Below are 18,510 nucleotides of genomic sequence, written 5' to 3'. Positions count from 1 at the left end.
AAGGGTGCTCGGTTTACAACAGACTTCCGGTCCTATGGCGGTGACGTACCCGTAATTTGTACATAAACAGGCTGTGTAGTCCCAGTTTGCTAACGCAAAACTGTCATAATAACAGTTAATATTTCCATGAAAAACACTTGTAAACCATTAGTACACATCTGTTGAGTAAAAACAATCCAGTGAAAAACTAACTTCCAGTGTGTTATCAATCAAAATCCATCAAAAGTGTTAAGTGTTTGGCAGGTGATAAAGGGAGAGCAGAGATGTGCCAGTCCAGCTCCGCATTTATTGTATTGCTTAAGTTTGGAAAGGGCCACGATGACACACTCCTACAACATTTTTCCTCAGTAAAAACAGAACGAACGAATGCCCGTCTGTCAACGGTCACGCAAAATCTACGGAGATGCCAATTCTTGGATTTAGCTGGAAGATTAGCGCAAGCGTCACAGAATAAGATTCAAAAGCAGACGAGAACGTAAAAAAAACAAAACGTCAGTACAAACTGGCAGGGTCCCAAGTAAGGAATTCCAGCACTGTTGTTCAGCAATGTGCCGTGCGCAAAAATCAATGTGCAACAGCAGCTGCACTCAACTGAACTACCAGGTGGATTTCCCTTTTATACTATGAGGTCATGTCAAATATGCCAAGCTTCCAATCGAGGAGTAACGCGGCGTGCAACCGATGAGAAGATGGATGGGCGCAAAAACAGCGACGTGTGCCAGGAAAGACGAATACTTGGCCACTTTAGCGAGGAATGTGTTACCTGATGAACATCTGACCGCGTGGGAGAACCACCAGTAGCGACTATTACAAAACCTATAGAAAGTTTATAAATTAGAAAAGGGAGGTAAAAACTTTTTAATACTATTAAAAAAAAGAAAAAACACCACAAATGAGTCATTTTTGGGGTTTCTGCTTGAGTCTTTGATACCAGTCCGGAGCTTCTCTTTTTGTCTGCAAACAAAACAGAGGGGAACATTTGATTAAGAACGTAACATTGTTTTTTTTTCTTTTGTGTTAGCTAAAAGGTTTCACACAATGAGGTAAAGGTATGATGTTTCAAACAGGAGATGAACAGGTGTTTGGAGAAAAAAAAAATCCAGAATTTTTAAAATGCATTTTTTTCCCCCCCTTCAATTGACCTTCTTACCGTATTTTACGGACACTTAAGGGCACAGTTCAATTCAAAAACCTGTGTTTTCCATTGTGACGCAGTGAAATGATTCATGATTGTAACTTAAAACCAAAAATTCACCATCTTTGCACATCACAATATCACTTACATGAGAAACCATCAAAACAAATTTTACTATAGAAATTGAAGTTTGAAAAAATCTCATTGTAAAATTTGAAAATCGAAAATAAAATATTCTAAAAAAAAAAACCCCAACAACAACAAAAAGAAGAAATTGAGTAGTAATGGGCTTTCTGACAAGTGTGGTCTCTATTTTATTCATCTGTATCTCTTTGTGATGACGAGTTTCCCATTTTGTATTCACTGAAAGAAATGACATTTTCTACAGTATTATAATTTATTAAGATGCCCCATTATTTCATACACACTCATTACTTCGCTGCAAATGAACACAATCCTAAAGCTGGATTAAGTGATGAATGTCTCACCTCCACTTCACACAACAGGAGGGATAAGGAGAATATCAATATCACGTGACTATAAATTGATGCCTTCCTTGCAACTGTTGCTCAAAATGAAACCCAACTGACAAAAAGTGTTTTTTTCTTTCTACCTCTGCCAACCCAGCCCGTTTCTCTTTTCTCAGTGGAGGTATTGACTCACGCATGGGCGTCGGCCCCGTCCCGACACTTACGAAAACGGTGGGTTTAGGTTTGCCGGGCGACTCGTCCTGGGCGGGCCCGCCGTCCCGCTTGGAGTGCCGCTTGTCTGAGGCGGTGGTCCCCGGCTCGGCTTTGTCCGCCTCCAAGGGGCTCAGAGCGTTTTCTCGTTGGGAGCGCATGCTGATCAAGACCTGCTTCATCATGGCTAACTCCTGCGGAATCAATTACATCGGGGGAGGGGGGTTGATTGGGATGGGGGTTTGCACAAAAAGCCACAAAATAAAGTGAATCGGAACTATTTGTCTAGAACAGTCACATATTTTACGTTGGAAAAAATTCATGGCACACCACCTAAAAAAAAATGTCAAAATACAGAAAACACCATGTTTTTCGTTTTTTTTACTGAGTTGTTTCAATTTTAAGTTAAGTTAAAGTTTAAATAAATGATATGGCTTTGTTGTCCAGTTTGATGTTCGAATATACAATGTTTAATTGTCTTTTGTTTCATGCGCCAGTTTTACAGTAAACATCAAATGGGAGCTACAAATAAATTTGAGGCAAGCAAACTTTGGTTCTTATTTGGAGAACTGTGTGAGCTAGAGTTTTTTTTTCACACGGTCTCTATATCGCAGATTTGCCGCTATTTCAGATGGGGGTCAGAATTTACTCACAAATTTACTCTCTGGGCCTATTTAGTTGTTCAATGAATGGCAACAGGTGGATACACAAGTTTAGCGTACCTTGTGCCATGTGGAGAAAGAGCACTTACTTGTTGTGCCTGTCACTATACAGCACTGACATACGCGAGCGAGACACACCGTCGCAAGTAAATCACTTTCGGGCCAATTCTTGAAAATCGGATCATTTCCCACGGCACACCTGATGATCTCTCATGGCACACTAATGTGGTTGGGAATCACTGGTCTAGAACCAGCTCGTAAAGGCGACCCCAGGGCTCAACCAGCTTCAAGGATCTTGCAGGGGGGGGCAGAAGGGAGGACTCTGAGCCATTTTGCTGTTCTATTTATCACCCCTGAGGACATGAGCCCTGGCATGTCACACACACGCAGCAACGCGTGCACACAAACACACACGCACTGCGGTGGCATCTCAAACAGGCAGGCGGAGGAACAGCTGTCTATGACAGGGCACATACTTCATACAGCAAACGGCGAGCACTGGGGAGAAGGGCGGGGGGCGGGAGGGGGGTGGCGACGAGGGGGGTGGGGGGGGGCGACGACCTGTTTTCACGAGCACGCGCGCGCACACACACAATCGTAAAGGAATTGTTGCGACATAGTGAGAGAACTCGTCTGGTGTGAAAAGCCTGAACGTTTGTTTTAAAAGTGACTGCTGCAGACTGAGAAGAGGCAAACAGGCACGACTGGCTAAATGAGTGTTTTGTTGGTCCGAGGCCTTCCATGTCAATGTGAAGCTTTTCGGCCATATGTGCAGATCCCGGCATTTGTTGGCGACGCACAGCAAGGGGGAAAACATTGACACATTTACTGTAAAGCTGAGCTAATTCGCCAATTACCATTCACCTGCTGGTATTTTTTTTCCCGTAAAAAAAAAAACAAAAAAAAAAAACTAGAGCTATTTATGAAAAACCTATTGGCACTTAGCTGTACATTTTTGTACTCTTGATGGAGCTCCTTCTAAGGCAGCGAGCTTGGAAACGAGCTGGCTGGACAGCAAACAGCAGCGCGACAAAAGATTACAGTGGAAGTTCGACAGGCAGTCCGGCTCCTTCCTCAAAAATGTGAATTTTACAAGCGAGCTTCAGATACGCCGCCGCTTGAGGGAAGTGGGGCGGAGTGGCGACTTGCGAGTGACAGTTGTCGATGCGCTATGAGCCGTTAATTGTACGGAACAGTTCATCTTCTCTAAGGCAGTGGTTCTCAAACTTTTAACGGCAAGTTCCAACAAAAGCAAATATTTTGCATCATCGTGTCAGTAGCATTCTTTAAGCGTTTTTTTAATTAAAAAAAAAAACAATAGAGGTTTTATTCCTAAAGTTGTAATATAATCAGAACAAAAGAAGTAATTTGAAAAAGTCCAAATTTCATGAATTAAGTCAGAATATTATGAGGCATTATAACAAAATTCTATAAGAATAAAGTTGTGATATTGTGTGAAAACCAGCCCCCAAGTTTATAGGAATGAAGTCGATATATATTACGAGAAACAAGTCAACATTATCTGAGATTCAAGTCAGAATACGACAAGAAATATGCATATTTTAAAAGATTATGACATGAGAAAGGAAACTCAAAATATGACGTCACAATACAATAAGCAAAACTTTAAGGAATACAGTTGTCATTTTATGGGAAGTCAGAATATTACGAGAAAAACATCAACATTATGTCAAATTTTCAGTCAAATAGAGTTGTATTAATATGAGAAAACATTATGTCATTTTACAAGACAGTTCAAATAATATATAGAAAATTAAACAAGAATAAAGTTATATGAAAAATAGATGTTATTTTAGAATTAAGCCACTTTAAGAATATGCAGCTTGAAAACTGTGCTAAAATAATTTGTTTTTGAAGTTACTTAAATAATGATTGAATTCAAATCCATACATAAAAGTTGAATGAAAACTGGACCCAAATAAAACTATAAAAACCAACCACTCTTAAAGCTGAAAAGAAAATGTGCAAAAAAATATATAAATACAACTGAACTGTACGTAGGCAGTGATACTTTCATGTACTTCTAGAGGAAGCCCGAGTACAACTAGGGGTACTGGTACTGCACTCTGGGAATTACTCCTAAAAGCCCCCCCCCCCCCCCCCCCTTTTTTTTTTTTTTAAATCTAATGTTGTCAGGTGAGCTTGAAATGATATCAGAGTGTTTTGTGGGTATATTTAGAGTTGAAATGATTAATATAGACATTTAGAATTTTTTTTTAGGGGAGGCATCTATTATTTGCACAATTTATCTATTGACGTCAGGTTTTGGTCCCTAACCCCTGCGGATTCATTGTAGTGTAACTCCACAAAGGAAGGGACGTCAGCACATGTACCTCCCGATGGTTGAGGAGCCGCTCCAGATCGGCGGCCATGTTGTTCTTCACCTGCAGCAGAGCCGTCCGCTCTTTCCTCAGTGAACTGGTGACACAAACCCAGCGCACGAGTTCGAACGTTAAAAGATAACAGCGTTCAATTTACCTCAATTTATGAAACAAGTCAGACGGTCTACGGATGACTAAGAGTGACTCAAGTCAAACTGCAATTGTGCGACATTCCCTTCATCAGCCGTGGGTTTTTTTTTTTTTTTTTTTTTTGGTATCAGGGTGGAGTCCGATCAGGATCAGTGCAGAAAAAGTGTGGTCACAATCTACGCGGTATGCGTCACCATCCTAATGACACAGGTAGGATGAAAGTAAGGAAGACATGAACGGACTATGACCCTGCATAAATCTCAAACGTGACAATAGCTGCTCGCCGGCTTCACAGACAACTGTTGGAACACGTTTGCTGATCTCAGGATGAAACTGAGAACAGGATATTTCGGAGTTGGGAACGAAGCGTTGGTGTTGGCAGCCTCAATGTAGGATGAATAAAGGTAGAGCATTACAAACAAACGATGCCACTGTAACGGAGCCATGAGACATTCCACCGTGCACAATGAATAGCGAAGCGACGTGCTAACTCCTGACTTCCCTCTCGCCCCGTCACATGACCCGAAAGCGACTTGCGGGTCGTGGAGTCCCGGGGGCCTGATTATGTTACATTCAAAGACATCACCGGCACATGCTCTGAGGCAGACCTGCTCCCCATTGGGTCACCATGCTGCCAATGAGGTAATTGCCTTAAAAGAATATATACATTTTTCGACACTGAATAAATATTGAAACGCAACGTTTGTCTTTGCTCCCAGGTTGTTGCGCTAGCGCTACTTCTCTCAAATATCGTGCACAAATCTATGTAAACCTATTAGTGATCACTACTCCTTTGCCAGGATAATCCATCCACCTCATAGGTGTGGCATGTTGAGATGCTGATTAGAAAGCGTGACTCTTGCCAAAGTAAAATTTTTGCCGGAAATGACTCGCCATAGACTAATGCAGATGTTGCAAAAATGCCTTTCTCAAAGAGCCAATCATGATTGGCCTTTTAGTTTATTAGCATGAGGACATGCAAATTCCACACAGGAAGGCCGTAGATGACATCCGAACCTCGGGACTACTTGACTGTGAGGCGGACGTGCTAACCACTAAACCACTGCACTGCCTTTGGTATAACAGAGTGATGAATTACTAACATAAGCGTTCAAAGACTTTTTCAGTCCTAATTGCGTATTGTGTTGATTTTACTACAGTGGTAATCACTCACATATAAATACCAACGTGGAATTATAAAGTTGCCAAAGCCATTGAGGAAGATAAAGAAGAGCTAAATCACCCAAGGGATGGGAGAGACGGATGACTGCCAATCAGTCTTTTACAGTGGAACAAATGAAATTAAGCTAATTGCCTCAGATTAAAGGTGTGTCAATATACGGCGGAGAGTGTGTGCATGTGTGCGAGAGTGCGTGCGTGCGTGCGTGCGTACGTGACGTCGTCCTCAAGTGAAGCCACGTGTTGCTTCAGGGTGTTGATCTGTCCGTCCTTGTGTCTCACCGTCTCGATCAGGTAGCTGTAGGGCTGCTGCGTCTGCTCCAGCAGCTGGTTGGCCGCTAACAACTGCACAGAAATCAACCGCAGCATATCGCAATCGGAATGATCCAGCTCCAGCTGCGCAACCGTCGTCTTTGGTGCTGTCCACTTGGAACTTTGCCTCAGTTAACTAGCGCAGTGGATGTGGGGGGTGGGGGTGGGGGGGTAAAAAACATGGTTTAAGTGTGTACTCCACTTTAATTCAAGGGGCCTTGCATAAATATCACACAGGGCCCCTTTAAAGTGATTGATAAGGTGAACAGTCTGGAGTGGATTTTCATGTTTTGCTTCACATTCTGCCAAACGCTGCATAATTCTGGGCCACGGCCGAGCGGTTAGGAATCCCCCTTTCCTAAATTGCCTCCGTCCTGGGACAGTTAATTTTTTTGGGGGGTGGGGGGGGGGAATTGAATTGAACGGAGCTTGTGAGCGAAGCGTCCCAGACTCAATTTTCCAGTGATGCATTATGCGAAAAATGATGTCACAGTCCGCCGTCTAATGGGTCCCACTGGATGAAGCAACATCATGTTCATGCTTACTTATTGGTCTCCTATCACATTCAAAAAAACATACGGTACAGTTTGCCAATTTTTAGCGGATTAACCAATTTTTAAAATGTGAGAGAGGCCACACATGACAAGGAAAGAAAATTGCCAACTGTGTGTTTACTGCTCTTATGGTGCGTGTTGTAGCTGTGATACCCGACGCTGCACAGCACACGCATAACAATGCTGCCTCTCCACTGACAACCACAAGTCATGCCCCCAAACCAGATGTCGGTCGTAGTACCAAGACTTCCCTGTGAGAGGCAGTACAACAGACTTGACTGGCAGAAAATACAAAGAAGAAGAAAAGTAGCACTGTAATGGAAGAAATAGACAAAGCTAGCTTAACTGTTAGCTTGTGTGGCAACTACAACACAGTTGCAAACTCTCATTTGAACCACAAATACTCGACAACAACCAGCGGCTCCTTTAATTGTGTCAGTGTTAAGACTTACAAAAAATAACCACGAGTCTCTTGTTAACGTGAAACTGTTGACAGTTTCCGGAGGCAAAACACATTGCTGGCCCTTCGTGCGCAGCATTTCTATCCTACTAGTTCAAATGAAGCCTATTGTCAATAACAGACAGAAGACATTCGTAGCTGCCTTGAGATTTAAAACGGCAGTAGATGAGGAGGCCTAAATGTATGAATTGCAGATGCAGAAGCAAAAGCTTTGCAGTGCTTTTGCTATCTGGACTACAATCTGGGAGGGGGGGGGGTCAGATAAAAGTCTGTTTGTTACATATTAAACCACTTTTACAGCCCACAGTTGGGCGAGCAAAAGCGGGTAGGAGGGCAAAGCGAAGTGGGTGGGAGGTTGAGGACAATAGTAAAGCTAGTCAGGACGTCTGTGTGGGTGGTGAGGTGGTTAACACCCTTGGCTTTCCTGAGACGAGAAACTGTAATTTTTCACGCTCTCCTTTCATACTCAGTGAATCATAAGGTATTCCTGATGAATGCCAGTCAGTCTTTGCTGACAGGTGAATGGCTGGTGTATTTAGTCTCAAGTGGGGCCCCGCCTTTTTTTGCTCTCAACCATATCAACACTCATGCGACTCGAAAAGCTTTCATAAAAATGAACACGATTTAAAATAAATAAATAAATTTAAAAAATCCAACTGGACACCTGCGCCGTCGATCTGGCGTTTTTTTTGTTTTTTTTTTCCCCCAGCCTTACGATGACTTTCGAATTGCAGCACGAGCAACGGACATGTGAGCGCGCACACACCCCGAATTAAAGTCTCCGCTTTGCACATGCACAGTCACACAACCAAACATAAGCCTCTGTGATTGGTGCGTCGAGGTGCTGAGAGAGGATAAGACCGCCGCCGTCACGCTTTGTGGCCTTGCTTTCCCTCTGAGTCAACAAGTATGACAGACAGGCACGACCACTCCGGCTTCTCACACTTTTGTCGCCTAAGCTGTTGTGTTTGCCACCAACAAAAACTCGGCATTTACGTGACAGCACACAGCGTCCATCGTCGGGCGACCAATTACAGTGTGCGAGACTAACCGCCATTGACTTAACCACCAGTGGCCATTAGGCTGTGGTGTGGGCCCGCCATGAGAGGGGAGGCAGCGTGCATGGCTGTGTGCATAATGGTTATGCCATCAAAAACACTCGTAGTAAATCATTTGGGCTCTTGTAAAACTGGGGAATATCCGTGATGCCCGGGTGGGGGTTGGGAGCCAAAGCTGGGGAAAGTGCAGGTGTGGACACGAAGGCGCGAAAGTTGCAAACAAGCACGCAGCCCTTCGTAGCGAACGCCGTGGCGCCTCGCTTGCTGTTTACCTCCTCGGATATCTGGCCTGTTTGGGACTGGTGCCTCTCCAAGTCTCTCCTCAGTGATGTGTTCTGCCTCTCCAGCTGCAGCACCCTGCGGGCCAGGTGAACACTACACACACAAACACACACACACACAAAGCGTGAGGAGAAAATTCCAAAACACTGCAAGTTACCACTAGTGTTACTTCAATATTTCCCTCACGGGTTACGTAACCATGACAGATGAGATCAATATGAACTCTTTTAGCCACTTGTGTTGACTCTCAGAAAGTGCGCGTGGACTATAAAAACACATTCAGGACACACACATACAATACAAGTCGCAACAGAGTGACTAATAGTTGACTGCAGGAGAGGGCGGGGCGGGAGGTGGGGGTGGGGCGGCGCGGGGCGGGGCGTTCAGGGGTTGAGTCCCGGTGCCTGTGTGCAGATGATGGCAGTATATCACACGGCCAGACGTCGACATTTGGCAATGAGAAGAGAAAAGGCAAGAGGAATTTGTGCTGGTATGAAGGCTGTCATCCACCCGGGCAGGTTTAATGCCACTGCAAACACGGGTAGTAGAGGAAGCACTTTGTCACCTGGCACACAAAGGAGCGACTCACTCTGCTTGAATAAAGTCATGTTTTTAGTGAGAAATGATGCGAAAAGAAATACACGCGTGAATGTGCGTGTGTGTGTGTGTGTCGCTGTTCTCAGGGTGACGCAAGCCGACACGAGTCGCTCGGACGACACAAGGCCGCAGATTTGATTTGTACCGACCGATCGCAATGTTATTGACTTCTTTGGAGTTTTGCATAAGAAACGGTAAACCGCATACGTCAGGGGATTCGGCATAATATGTGCAGCCTGGGACTCACTGCACTAACGTGTTTTACGGATGAACTTGGAAAGTGTTCTTTTACTTCTACAGCGGTGGCAAGTTTAATTCTTTGCATAACTCAAAACCAACTGATCTCGAGTCATTTTTCTCCAGTGAAATGTATGGAAATGTTGTTAATCCGGTCCAGCCTCCCCTAAAAATGTAACACAAGAGTGTTTTCGAATAAGGAAAATAGCACTAGAATTTAAAGAATGAAGATTTGCGCACAACGATTTTTCATTGCGGCTCCTTCTGCTGTTCGTAGCTTGACCACCAGGGGCAGTGTAATACGGTCACGCAGACAAATGAAGAAGAATCTCACAACAGCCGTTAAGTGGCTCAGTAAGCTGCAGTATTATTAATCATTTTTCGCAGAGGATAAAGAATATATGCCTATAGGTGTTGTTAGATTGTCTGTCTAGATTCTGTTGTTTTTTTTGGTCTATTGATACAACAACAATAAATATATGAATCACAAGCAGCACATTTGAATGTATTATAATATTTTGTCCTATCGTATTTGTTTAAAAATAAGTGAAAAAAAAAAAAAAGACAAAAATAGGCTAACTGTAGGACTTTGAAGTCAAAGCTGTGTTTTACGAATGGTTTGGAAGTAAACTGCAGTTGGGAGTGGCATTAAACGGTTTGATGTCTCTTTTTGAAGAATCGTTCACTATCTGCCAATGTGCTGTTTGTTGTGAAGTGAGTTGTGTATGCCTTGAAGGCCACATGAAACATAAAACACAAAACTTGAGGGTTCAAATTGCCCTCATGTTATGCGAACACTTTGGCACATCTTCAGCACGAAAATATATATTTGTTGATGTCATTTATTCCGAGTGAAGAACCAGTCTCAACAAGGAGGAGGAGTTCCACTGTTGCAGCAATGCGCAACGTGTTACTGTGCGCGTTTCTGTTTTCTTTTCTGTGGATATTCGCAGCTCTGTGCGGTGTGCCTCAGGGTCCGTACCTCTGCTGAAGTCTCCTTCTAGCCGTGGTGGGAACGTTGGCCCCATAGCCGTACGAGAAGAGGACCCTCTCCGCTTCCTCCTCGTTCTCGACTGGACAGACACCAAAGCAAATACAAGCTCGTCAGCAAAGTTTGTTTCACATGCAGCGGATTTAAAAAGTCTGCACATCCCTGTTGTAACGCTAGGTTTTTGTGATGGAAAAATGAAGCCAAGATAAATCATTTGAAAATGTTTTCCCACCATCCCGCCATTGACGTGACCTATAGATACACGCTGTAACTCATTAAAAAAAAACTTTCAGAGAGGCGAAGTAAAAATAAACAACTGAGATAATGTGGTTGCACAAGTGTGCACACCCTCTATAACTGGAGATGCGATCACCAAACTCATGTTAAGTAGGAGTCAGTACACACCTAACACCATTCAAACTCACTCCGATTAACTTCCAAATTGAATGATTGTAACTGTCCTGCTCGGCTGACATTTTTTTTTTTTTCAACATGACAACGACCGAGCGGCCTCACTTTCGGCAGCCTGCATGGTGACCTGGTCCAGCTCCTGCTCGAGTTTTTCGTACGTCTCCAGTCGGGACGCCTGCTCGGCGTTCTGAGCGTGAAGCTCCGCGCTGCGTTTCTCCGATGACGTCTGTAGCCTGTAAAACTCCTGCGTCAGGACCTGCCACAGAGGTGGAAACAAAGAAGAAACCGATACGTTATCTCTATTACATATTTCAATTTAGTCGTCACTAAATATTTCGGTTTTGAAGTCAATTGCTTCGAAAAGACACACCATTCGCAAACACGGCATAAAAGTCGCATTGATCCTAGTATACATTTCACACAAACACTCCATTTTGCTCCAAATTTTAGAGTATTATCTTGTTTTTTTTCCCCGCTAATGACTGTACTTTATGCTTAAATGTTTACTAGATTCTCATGAAAATACAGAAACAGAAAGACGGAAATATGAGAATTTAGTCTCTACTCCACAGGTGTCAAACACACCTCAATAATTATGACATCATTGACAGTGAACACATGAAAATATTTTTCAGAAGAACAACTACTACCCAATGTCCTTTTTTTTAAAAAAATGTTTCTTATCTTTTTAATTTTTTGAGATTGAGATGCACCTGTATAATAAAAAAAAATGTGTACAAATTTTGTACAAAAATGATCGCAAGGACAGTGCGGTTTCTTTAAAACACGCAAACAACAAAACCACCAATTCCAATAACCAGCAGTCTCACGTCAACAGATAAACTAGAGCTTTCACTTCAGTTTTTTTCCTCTCTTCTTAATTAGTTTTTCCTGAGAACCGCTCGGAGGCACCTGCGTAAGGCAAAAATACGAAGGAACGAGCAGAGGTGCTGTCTGATGACTAAAACTTAAAATGCCCTCAAGACTAAAACTTAAAGTGTGGTGAGACTGTTGAAAGAATTTTGCCTGATGACGAAGGCCCGCTGACAGGTTGGCAGAAAAACATAGCAACGGTGGATGAGGGAGAATAACTCTGACAAAAATAAGAATGCTGCTCATCTGTGCAACGTTACAGCACGGCCCTGAAATACCTGACGTCTTGCTCTTATTGAATGTTAAGAAAATTATTGTCAGCTCTGGGATCTCCACGGACGGACTCTTCGACGTTTTTGGGAGTACCTCCAGTTTTTTGCGCTGTTTCTCACACTCCACCTGGCACTGGGCCAGAGCCTTGTCCGTCTCCTCCTTCATCAACTGAGCGCGCTCGGCTTCGAAGGAGTGCAGCTTTGCCTGGTTGGACAACTGCGCGACCCTGCTGTCGGTGCCCAGCTGCAGCTGGCGAAACCTGCCGGGCGGAAAGAGAGCACGAAAGAACTCGCGTGACTTTTTTTTTTTTTTTTTTAAGACCCACCCTTGCGCGTGGAAGCATTTTTTTATGGACAGAATTAAGTGTGATGCAGCACGGTGGATGAGTGGTTACCACATCCGCCCCACAGTTGTGAAATTCGGGGTTTGGATCTCGGCGTCCCTGTGTGGAGTTTGCATGTTCTCGGCATGCTCGTGTGGGTTTTCTCCAGGTACTCTGGCTTACTCCCAAATTCCCAAAACGTGCAGGCTATGTTGAATGACAACTCAGAATTGTCCATTGGTGTGAATTGTGAATGAATGTTTGCCAATAGCTGCCACGTGACTGGCTGGCGACACACCCAACCCCACCTATCGCCAACACTATTCAATGCGCAATTGGCTCGCTGTAAAATGACCAAACTACTTTACATATGTCTGTCTCATAGACACAATAAAACTCAAGTGATTCACAAGATAACATCTTCATCGTAAATACCATGAGGGGAGTCATCGCCCGATTCTCTTTTCAACACACAACTTGGCAAGTGCAGCGTTGCTCAACAGGACTGCCGAGTCTTCAAAATGTCAGAATGAAGAGAAGCGCCCTCGGCGCTGCTTGCCGTTCGTTTGATGTTCTGTGATTGCGTTTGGCAATCGGCGCAGGGAACTTAATGACAGCGGAATGGTGGGACCTTGTGTTCTCAGATGACACCATTTTGAGTTAACAGTGGTGGAGCCCGTGAACTTGCACGCAAAGCCCTAAATCTTGTGTACCGTCTTAAAAAGATGTGCTCATATCGCTTGCCGAATTCATTCAACTCATTTGAGTTGTCTCGGACTTCTTTCCATTGTATATCGATATCTTAGTAATAGTAATATACACTGCTAAAAAGTTGCGGATATTGGGGCATCGGGTTGCATTTCAGGGTGAACCTAAAACCAAGGCCAAACTTTTGACCCTCTCTCAACTTTTGAATGCACATGTCCAATTGTTTGGTGTCTCAACTCTTTTTTGCACAATGTTCGGTTCTTTCACAAGGATCTGAACGGCGAAATTCAAAACAGGCGTTTGATCGGTGAATGAACCCATACGTTTCGGAAGATGTCCAACTCCGTGCCTTTCTGTGACTCTTCCGGTCTCTCTTGCAATCCGCCGATGACACTCTGTGACGCTCGGATGTGTTGTTGTGTGAACAGCATAATGACGACAACTTGAATTGAACCCCGAAACGCACCGGTCAAGTCACGGCTCAAGCAGCGGTTGTGAATTTGCACAATGCGCATTGAACAGTTGGGACGTCTGCATTCAAAAACGTCGTATCAAGTTCACATGTAGAGAGCATTTTAGGTTTCTTCCCAAATTTCACGAAATATCTCCAACGCCACTCTAAAAATAACAAAGCAGCTCTTTGAGTGAAAGGCAGACGGGGGAGATGTGTGTTTGCTTCCTCGGGGCGCAGAGCTTGCTTTGGACAATATTAATAACTCCCGATTACAGCTGAGCTGATAGGATTTCATCATCCATAGAGCGCTCTCGGCTGAGCTGTGCATGCGCGACGTGACGGACAAGTGCACATGGTCGACGTTTTATGTCCTTCTTTATTGATGCCGGCCTGCAATCGAGATGCGAGGAATGACTTCATGTGAATGTTCTCGCTTGTGTCGGGTTATTTTCTTCATCCCTTCAAACGAAATTTTGGCCTGCAACTCCACGCGGAGAATCCCGGATTTTCCGTCGGCCCGTGGGCTCGAGACAGTGTTTTTGAACCCGAACGAGCCGGCGACTGGAACTACTCGGCTGTGCAGCTCAGCGGCCCGCCCGCGCTACTGTCGTCTGACGCCATTTCAAGCTCGTCCGCCTCATTCTTTGCCCCCCCAAAAATAGGGGCATGCGTGGGGTTAGGGGTTAAGGGCTTGTGGCTAGCATCTGTCGTTGCTGGCTTGCCATGCGCGGCGGGAATGTAATCGTGGCTAAGAGAGAGTGCAAGGGAGAGTGAGTGTGTCTGTGTGTGTCAATGTACGTGACGGTGTGTGTGTGTGCGTGTATGGAAAGTAAGACCAACAGCTGGTGCTTTGGATCTGGAGAAATGACAAGCATGCAGTAGTACCCTGGAGACAGGGACACTGCTGCTGCTGCTGCATGTGTGTGTGTGACATTCAGAACCTACTTTACATACTATAGTTTAAGTCAAACATGAAAAAATAATGGACATACTTTAAATGGTTTACATAGTCTGGACTCTCGCATTTCTTTTTCCTTCATATATAAATGCATGAACGCTCGGGGAGAACATGCACACTCAACAAAGCCTGAGCTGTGAGTGGGAAACAGAACCTTTCACTGTGGGGTGAAAGTTTGAGAAGAAAAAAAAAAAAAATCAAAAGCGAACTTGTGTTCCAAATTAGTTGACAAATCAGAGCAACATGGTGCTGCGGGACATTGGTCTACAAAAAGATTATTTATTTTCGACTCTTTGTATTTTTGTTCATTTATCTATGCCGGTGATCTACAGTGGTGACAGGGAGAACAATTAAAGGGGAAATCAACCCAAATTTAAATAGTTTCTTCAAGAATATGTTCCCAGAAGGCCCATTGGTTGAAACACGGCATTCTGATTAATATTGCATTTGTGGAATATGAGAAAATCCACCCGTCTTTAACCATCTCAGGGGGCGGCCATTTTGTCATTTCTGTCGACTGAAAATGACATCACAACTACTCAGGGCTCAGGTAACGACCGATCGCGGCTCAGCTTCAGAAAACAGGTCAGCCGCGATTGGTCGTTACCTGAGCAGTTGTGATGTCATTCTCAGTCGACAGAAGTGACAAAAATGGCCGCCCCCAGGGACGACTAAAAACGAGTGGATTAACTCTTATTCCACAAACGCTAGATTTATCAGAATGCCAACTTTCAACTAGTGGGCTTGCATAGAACACATTCTTGAAAAAAAAAAATGCATTCATTTACATTTATTTGTAGTGTTGGGCTGTGACATTTTCAAAATGCAAAATATCTGCCTTGCCTCGATGAAGGTTGGGGAAAAAACGTAGCGGTAATTAGTTCTGACCTGAGGAGAAAGCAGCGACCACAGGCGAAACATTACAAGACACCCCGGCCCCCGTCTTCCCTCCCTGCAGTCTACTGAAGTGACTTTTGACCCTGCCGCTTCATCTTCAGCAAGAAACGGTAAATCAAAGCTCCAGCACGCACTAATGATAGCCTTCAAACATCACACAGGACACACTGGCATCCATCAGGCACTGAATTCATGTCAGCCGCTCCTTATTGTAATGTGCTTGCTATATATTTGCCTTTTGGAACTCACGAAGGCTGCCTCGTTAATTACGTTAGTTACGTGAGAATAATTCGACATTTGAAAATGAGTGTGAAATACGATGCAGCTTGTTAGAAGAAGCAAAAAAAAAAACTGCACTGACTGGCTCCGAGTTGTTTTTGACAGTTTAAGCGTCGTCCTCAGGCAAATCGTCTCCGAGGTTTCTGCTGTTTAAACCACAACCAGGAAGTAACCTTCACGCTGACTTTTACCGTCAGCTGCGACGAAAGTCAGCCTGCTGACGTTTGCCAAAATGCTTGCATGGCTGATTTAATGAGGACAACGCATATGAGGCATTTAAGATCCTGCTTTTAGCTTCGACGGAGGCACTGCATTTGTAAATATCTTGTGTCGTCATCATTCTGTAGCTTGTTTGGCAACAGACATAACTGCTTTATTCATTTCCCTTAATAATTGCAGCGTGGCGGAAAACTGATGCTGAGAACTTGGCGGACATTTTTGGGTGAAATGCTGTGCGTTTAAATACGTATGAACTAGTGAGGCAGCATAGCGGTTAACGTGTCCGCCTCACAGTCTGGAGATTTGGGTTCGAATCTACGGTGGAAGTCATCACAAATTCATCCTGACTATTACTGAAATGGAAACATACTTGGTATAATTAAATACCTCTCAGAAACCATGATTTTTGGGACAAAGCGTTGCGGAAGCATGCCTGCATCACCGTCACTGGATCCGGGTTCGAATCTCTGTGCTTGTGTTGGTTCTCTCAAGGTTTGCTCTCCTGCCATATTCCAAAAACATGCATTTTAGGCTCATTGGTTCTATTTTTGCCCTGTGATTGGCTGGCGACCAGTGCGCCCCGCCTCTCGCCCAGGGTCAGTCTCTCACTAACAGAAACGTGGACGTCTGCAAAGGCTTTGATTGAATGAAAAGCTCAGGTTGCGGTGCACGTTGTTGTCCGAGCTTGCTCTTATGTTGCTTTGTTATGTAACGACACACCTTCATTTCACCATGTATACAGGATATACGGCGTGAGTCTTCATTCTTCAGGAAGTAAATACATAGTCAAGAGAAGTAAATGGATTCTTCATTTGTGAGTGTCCATTTTCTTGTTCTCTTAACCACCCAAGACAGACATTTGTTTCCTTTGAATGACTAAATGAAGGTGGGTATTCATCATGGTGGGCAATTTGGTGCTGATCCAAATTGGGATAGCTCAATCCAAAAAGTTTATTTACGTGGCTGCAGTTTGTGGCGGTGCAGAGGTGCGCTGAGGATACTGAGGTTCTTCAAGTATTTTGCACCTGTGATGAAGCGAAATAAGGCCGCACTTTCTTGGAAACACCTCTTAGGGTAGTCCCACACGACTGCCAAATAACAACCACAATCATAAATACAGTCTTCAAGGAATACTTCTCTGTGACGGCAAAAGAAAACTGAAAGTGATCTTGGTAAAGGCATCATTTTCCAGATCGCTCTAGTGGTTGATGAGCAGTCCCTAACCCTAACCCGTCAGATCAGATAAGCCACCGGGCGATTTGACGGTCCAAGGAGTTCTGTTCCAAACACCGATTAGCCTAGGCTGATGCAATTGTAGCAAATATTTCTATTGGAAAAAAGACTTTAAGCCATATATATATATATATATAAAGGGCGTATTCTCTAGTTCCTCATGCCCTATCGGCAACCTCAAATGCCGGTCGGGACCGCCGTAAACCGAGCCTGCCTATGCGGCAGTTAGCCGATACGGTGCTGTCAAACGTACTGTTCCAGAAGCTGGTCGTATCGCGACTGAGTGTCCCTCTCGGCAGCAAAGGCCCGCTCCTTCTCCAGCACCGCGTTGTCTCTGGCCTCGCGCAGGTTTCTACCCAACACAAAAACGGTTAAGACGCTTGCATCTTCAAACACAGAAAAGGGACAAATGACACTTGGGGACGCCGCACCTGTTCTCTCTCTCGTACATCTCCCTGGATGTTCTCTGGAGGTTGTCGATTTCCTGACCCGTCTTCAGTCGGATGTTCTCCAGCTCGTCTCTCAGCTTCCGCTCGTACTCGGACTTGTAGTGATCACTGCAACGGAAAGCAAAACGAAAGCCACGACAAGTGTTGGTGGGGCTACTTGAGGCTAACGAGCGGCAGGTGCCGACCTGGATGCGACGTATTTCTCATAGGCCTCCTCCCTGGCCTTCTTGGTGTCCTCCAGTTGCACCTGGAGCAGGTACACAAGCAGTTTGACGTGGCCGAGCGATTACGTAAGGCGCCGTCGTGCGAGACTGTAACAACCTGCAGGCGCTCCAGGCGGTCTTCCTCATGCGCGCAGCGAACGCTCAGCTCCATGTTCTGCCTGTGCAGGTACTCCTTGTCCTTCTGCAGCAGCGTGGCTGACTGCTGCAATGTCGCCATCTGTAGGGCGAAAAACAACAACGCGGGCGTGGTAGGGGTGGGAAGCTAGAGTCGAATAAAACAAACTTTAGGGCGATGCCTCACGGGGGACAAATTGTTTTCAAGGCACTCGTAATCTGAATTCCAATTTAAAATTACCGTGTGTACCCCTAAATGCCATGGGAATGGGAAAAGTTGCCTGTTTTCAAGGGGATAAATAGCAAAATATAGCAAGCTTTTATATTTGTTCGAGAAAAAAAAAAGCTGTCATAAAATAATAAAAATACATAAAATAAAAGATGAATAAAGTTTTGAAAATGTGACACCCTATGCAAGAACAGAGATGTATTTTTCAGGATAAAAAGTCACACTCAA

At 44.3% G+C, this 18,510-nt stretch overlaps 1 protein-coding gene across 3 annotated transcripts in view; it reads right to left on the bottom strand.

The window, feature by feature from the left end:
• Window positions 1-266: 266 nt before the first annotated feature.
• pibf1 (progesterone immunomodulatory binding factor 1) overlaps window positions 267-18,510 on the bottom strand; it is a 24,508-nt gene continuing 6,264 nt past the window's right edge. For 2 of the 3 annotated variants that reach the window (XM_086046120.1, XM_086046119.1), the window contains 12 exons: window positions 18,037-18,156; window positions 17,901-17,962; window positions 17,698-17,823; window positions 17,520-17,618; window positions 12,290-12,455; window positions 11,156-11,306; window positions 10,631-10,721; window positions 8,805-8,907; window positions 6,363-6,493; window positions 4,832-4,916; window positions 1,830-2,009; window positions 267-954 (listed from right to left, as the gene is read on the bottom strand). In XM_086046120.1, the coding sequence (XP_085902246.1) occupies window positions 898-954; window positions 1,830-2,009; window positions 4,832-4,916; window positions 6,363-6,493; window positions 8,805-8,907; window positions 10,631-10,721; window positions 11,156-11,306; window positions 12,290-12,455; window positions 17,520-17,618; window positions 17,698-17,823; window positions 17,901-17,962; window positions 18,037-18,156 (1,371 nt within the window). In that variant the 3' untranslated portion in view covers window positions 267-897. The remainder of the gene's footprint in view (window positions 955-1,829; window positions 2,010-4,831; window positions 4,917-6,362; window positions 6,494-8,804; window positions 8,908-10,630; window positions 10,722-11,155; window positions 11,307-12,289; window positions 12,456-17,519; window positions 17,619-17,697; window positions 17,824-17,900; window positions 17,963-18,036; window positions 18,157-18,510) is intronic. The other variant, XM_086046121.1, reaches the window with a different exon arrangement.

This window comes from Filicampus tigris, chromosome 11 (assembly GCF_054856515.1).
Source record: "Filicampus tigris isolate MCC_2025a chromosome 11, RoL_Ftig_1.0, whole genome shotgun sequence".
Lineage (NCBI taxonomy): Eukaryota > Metazoa > Chordata > Actinopteri > Syngnathiformes > Syngnathidae > Filicampus > Filicampus tigris.
The sequence above is the reverse complement of the archived record's forward strand: the minus strand, read 5'-3'. Positions and strand labels throughout refer to the sequence as shown.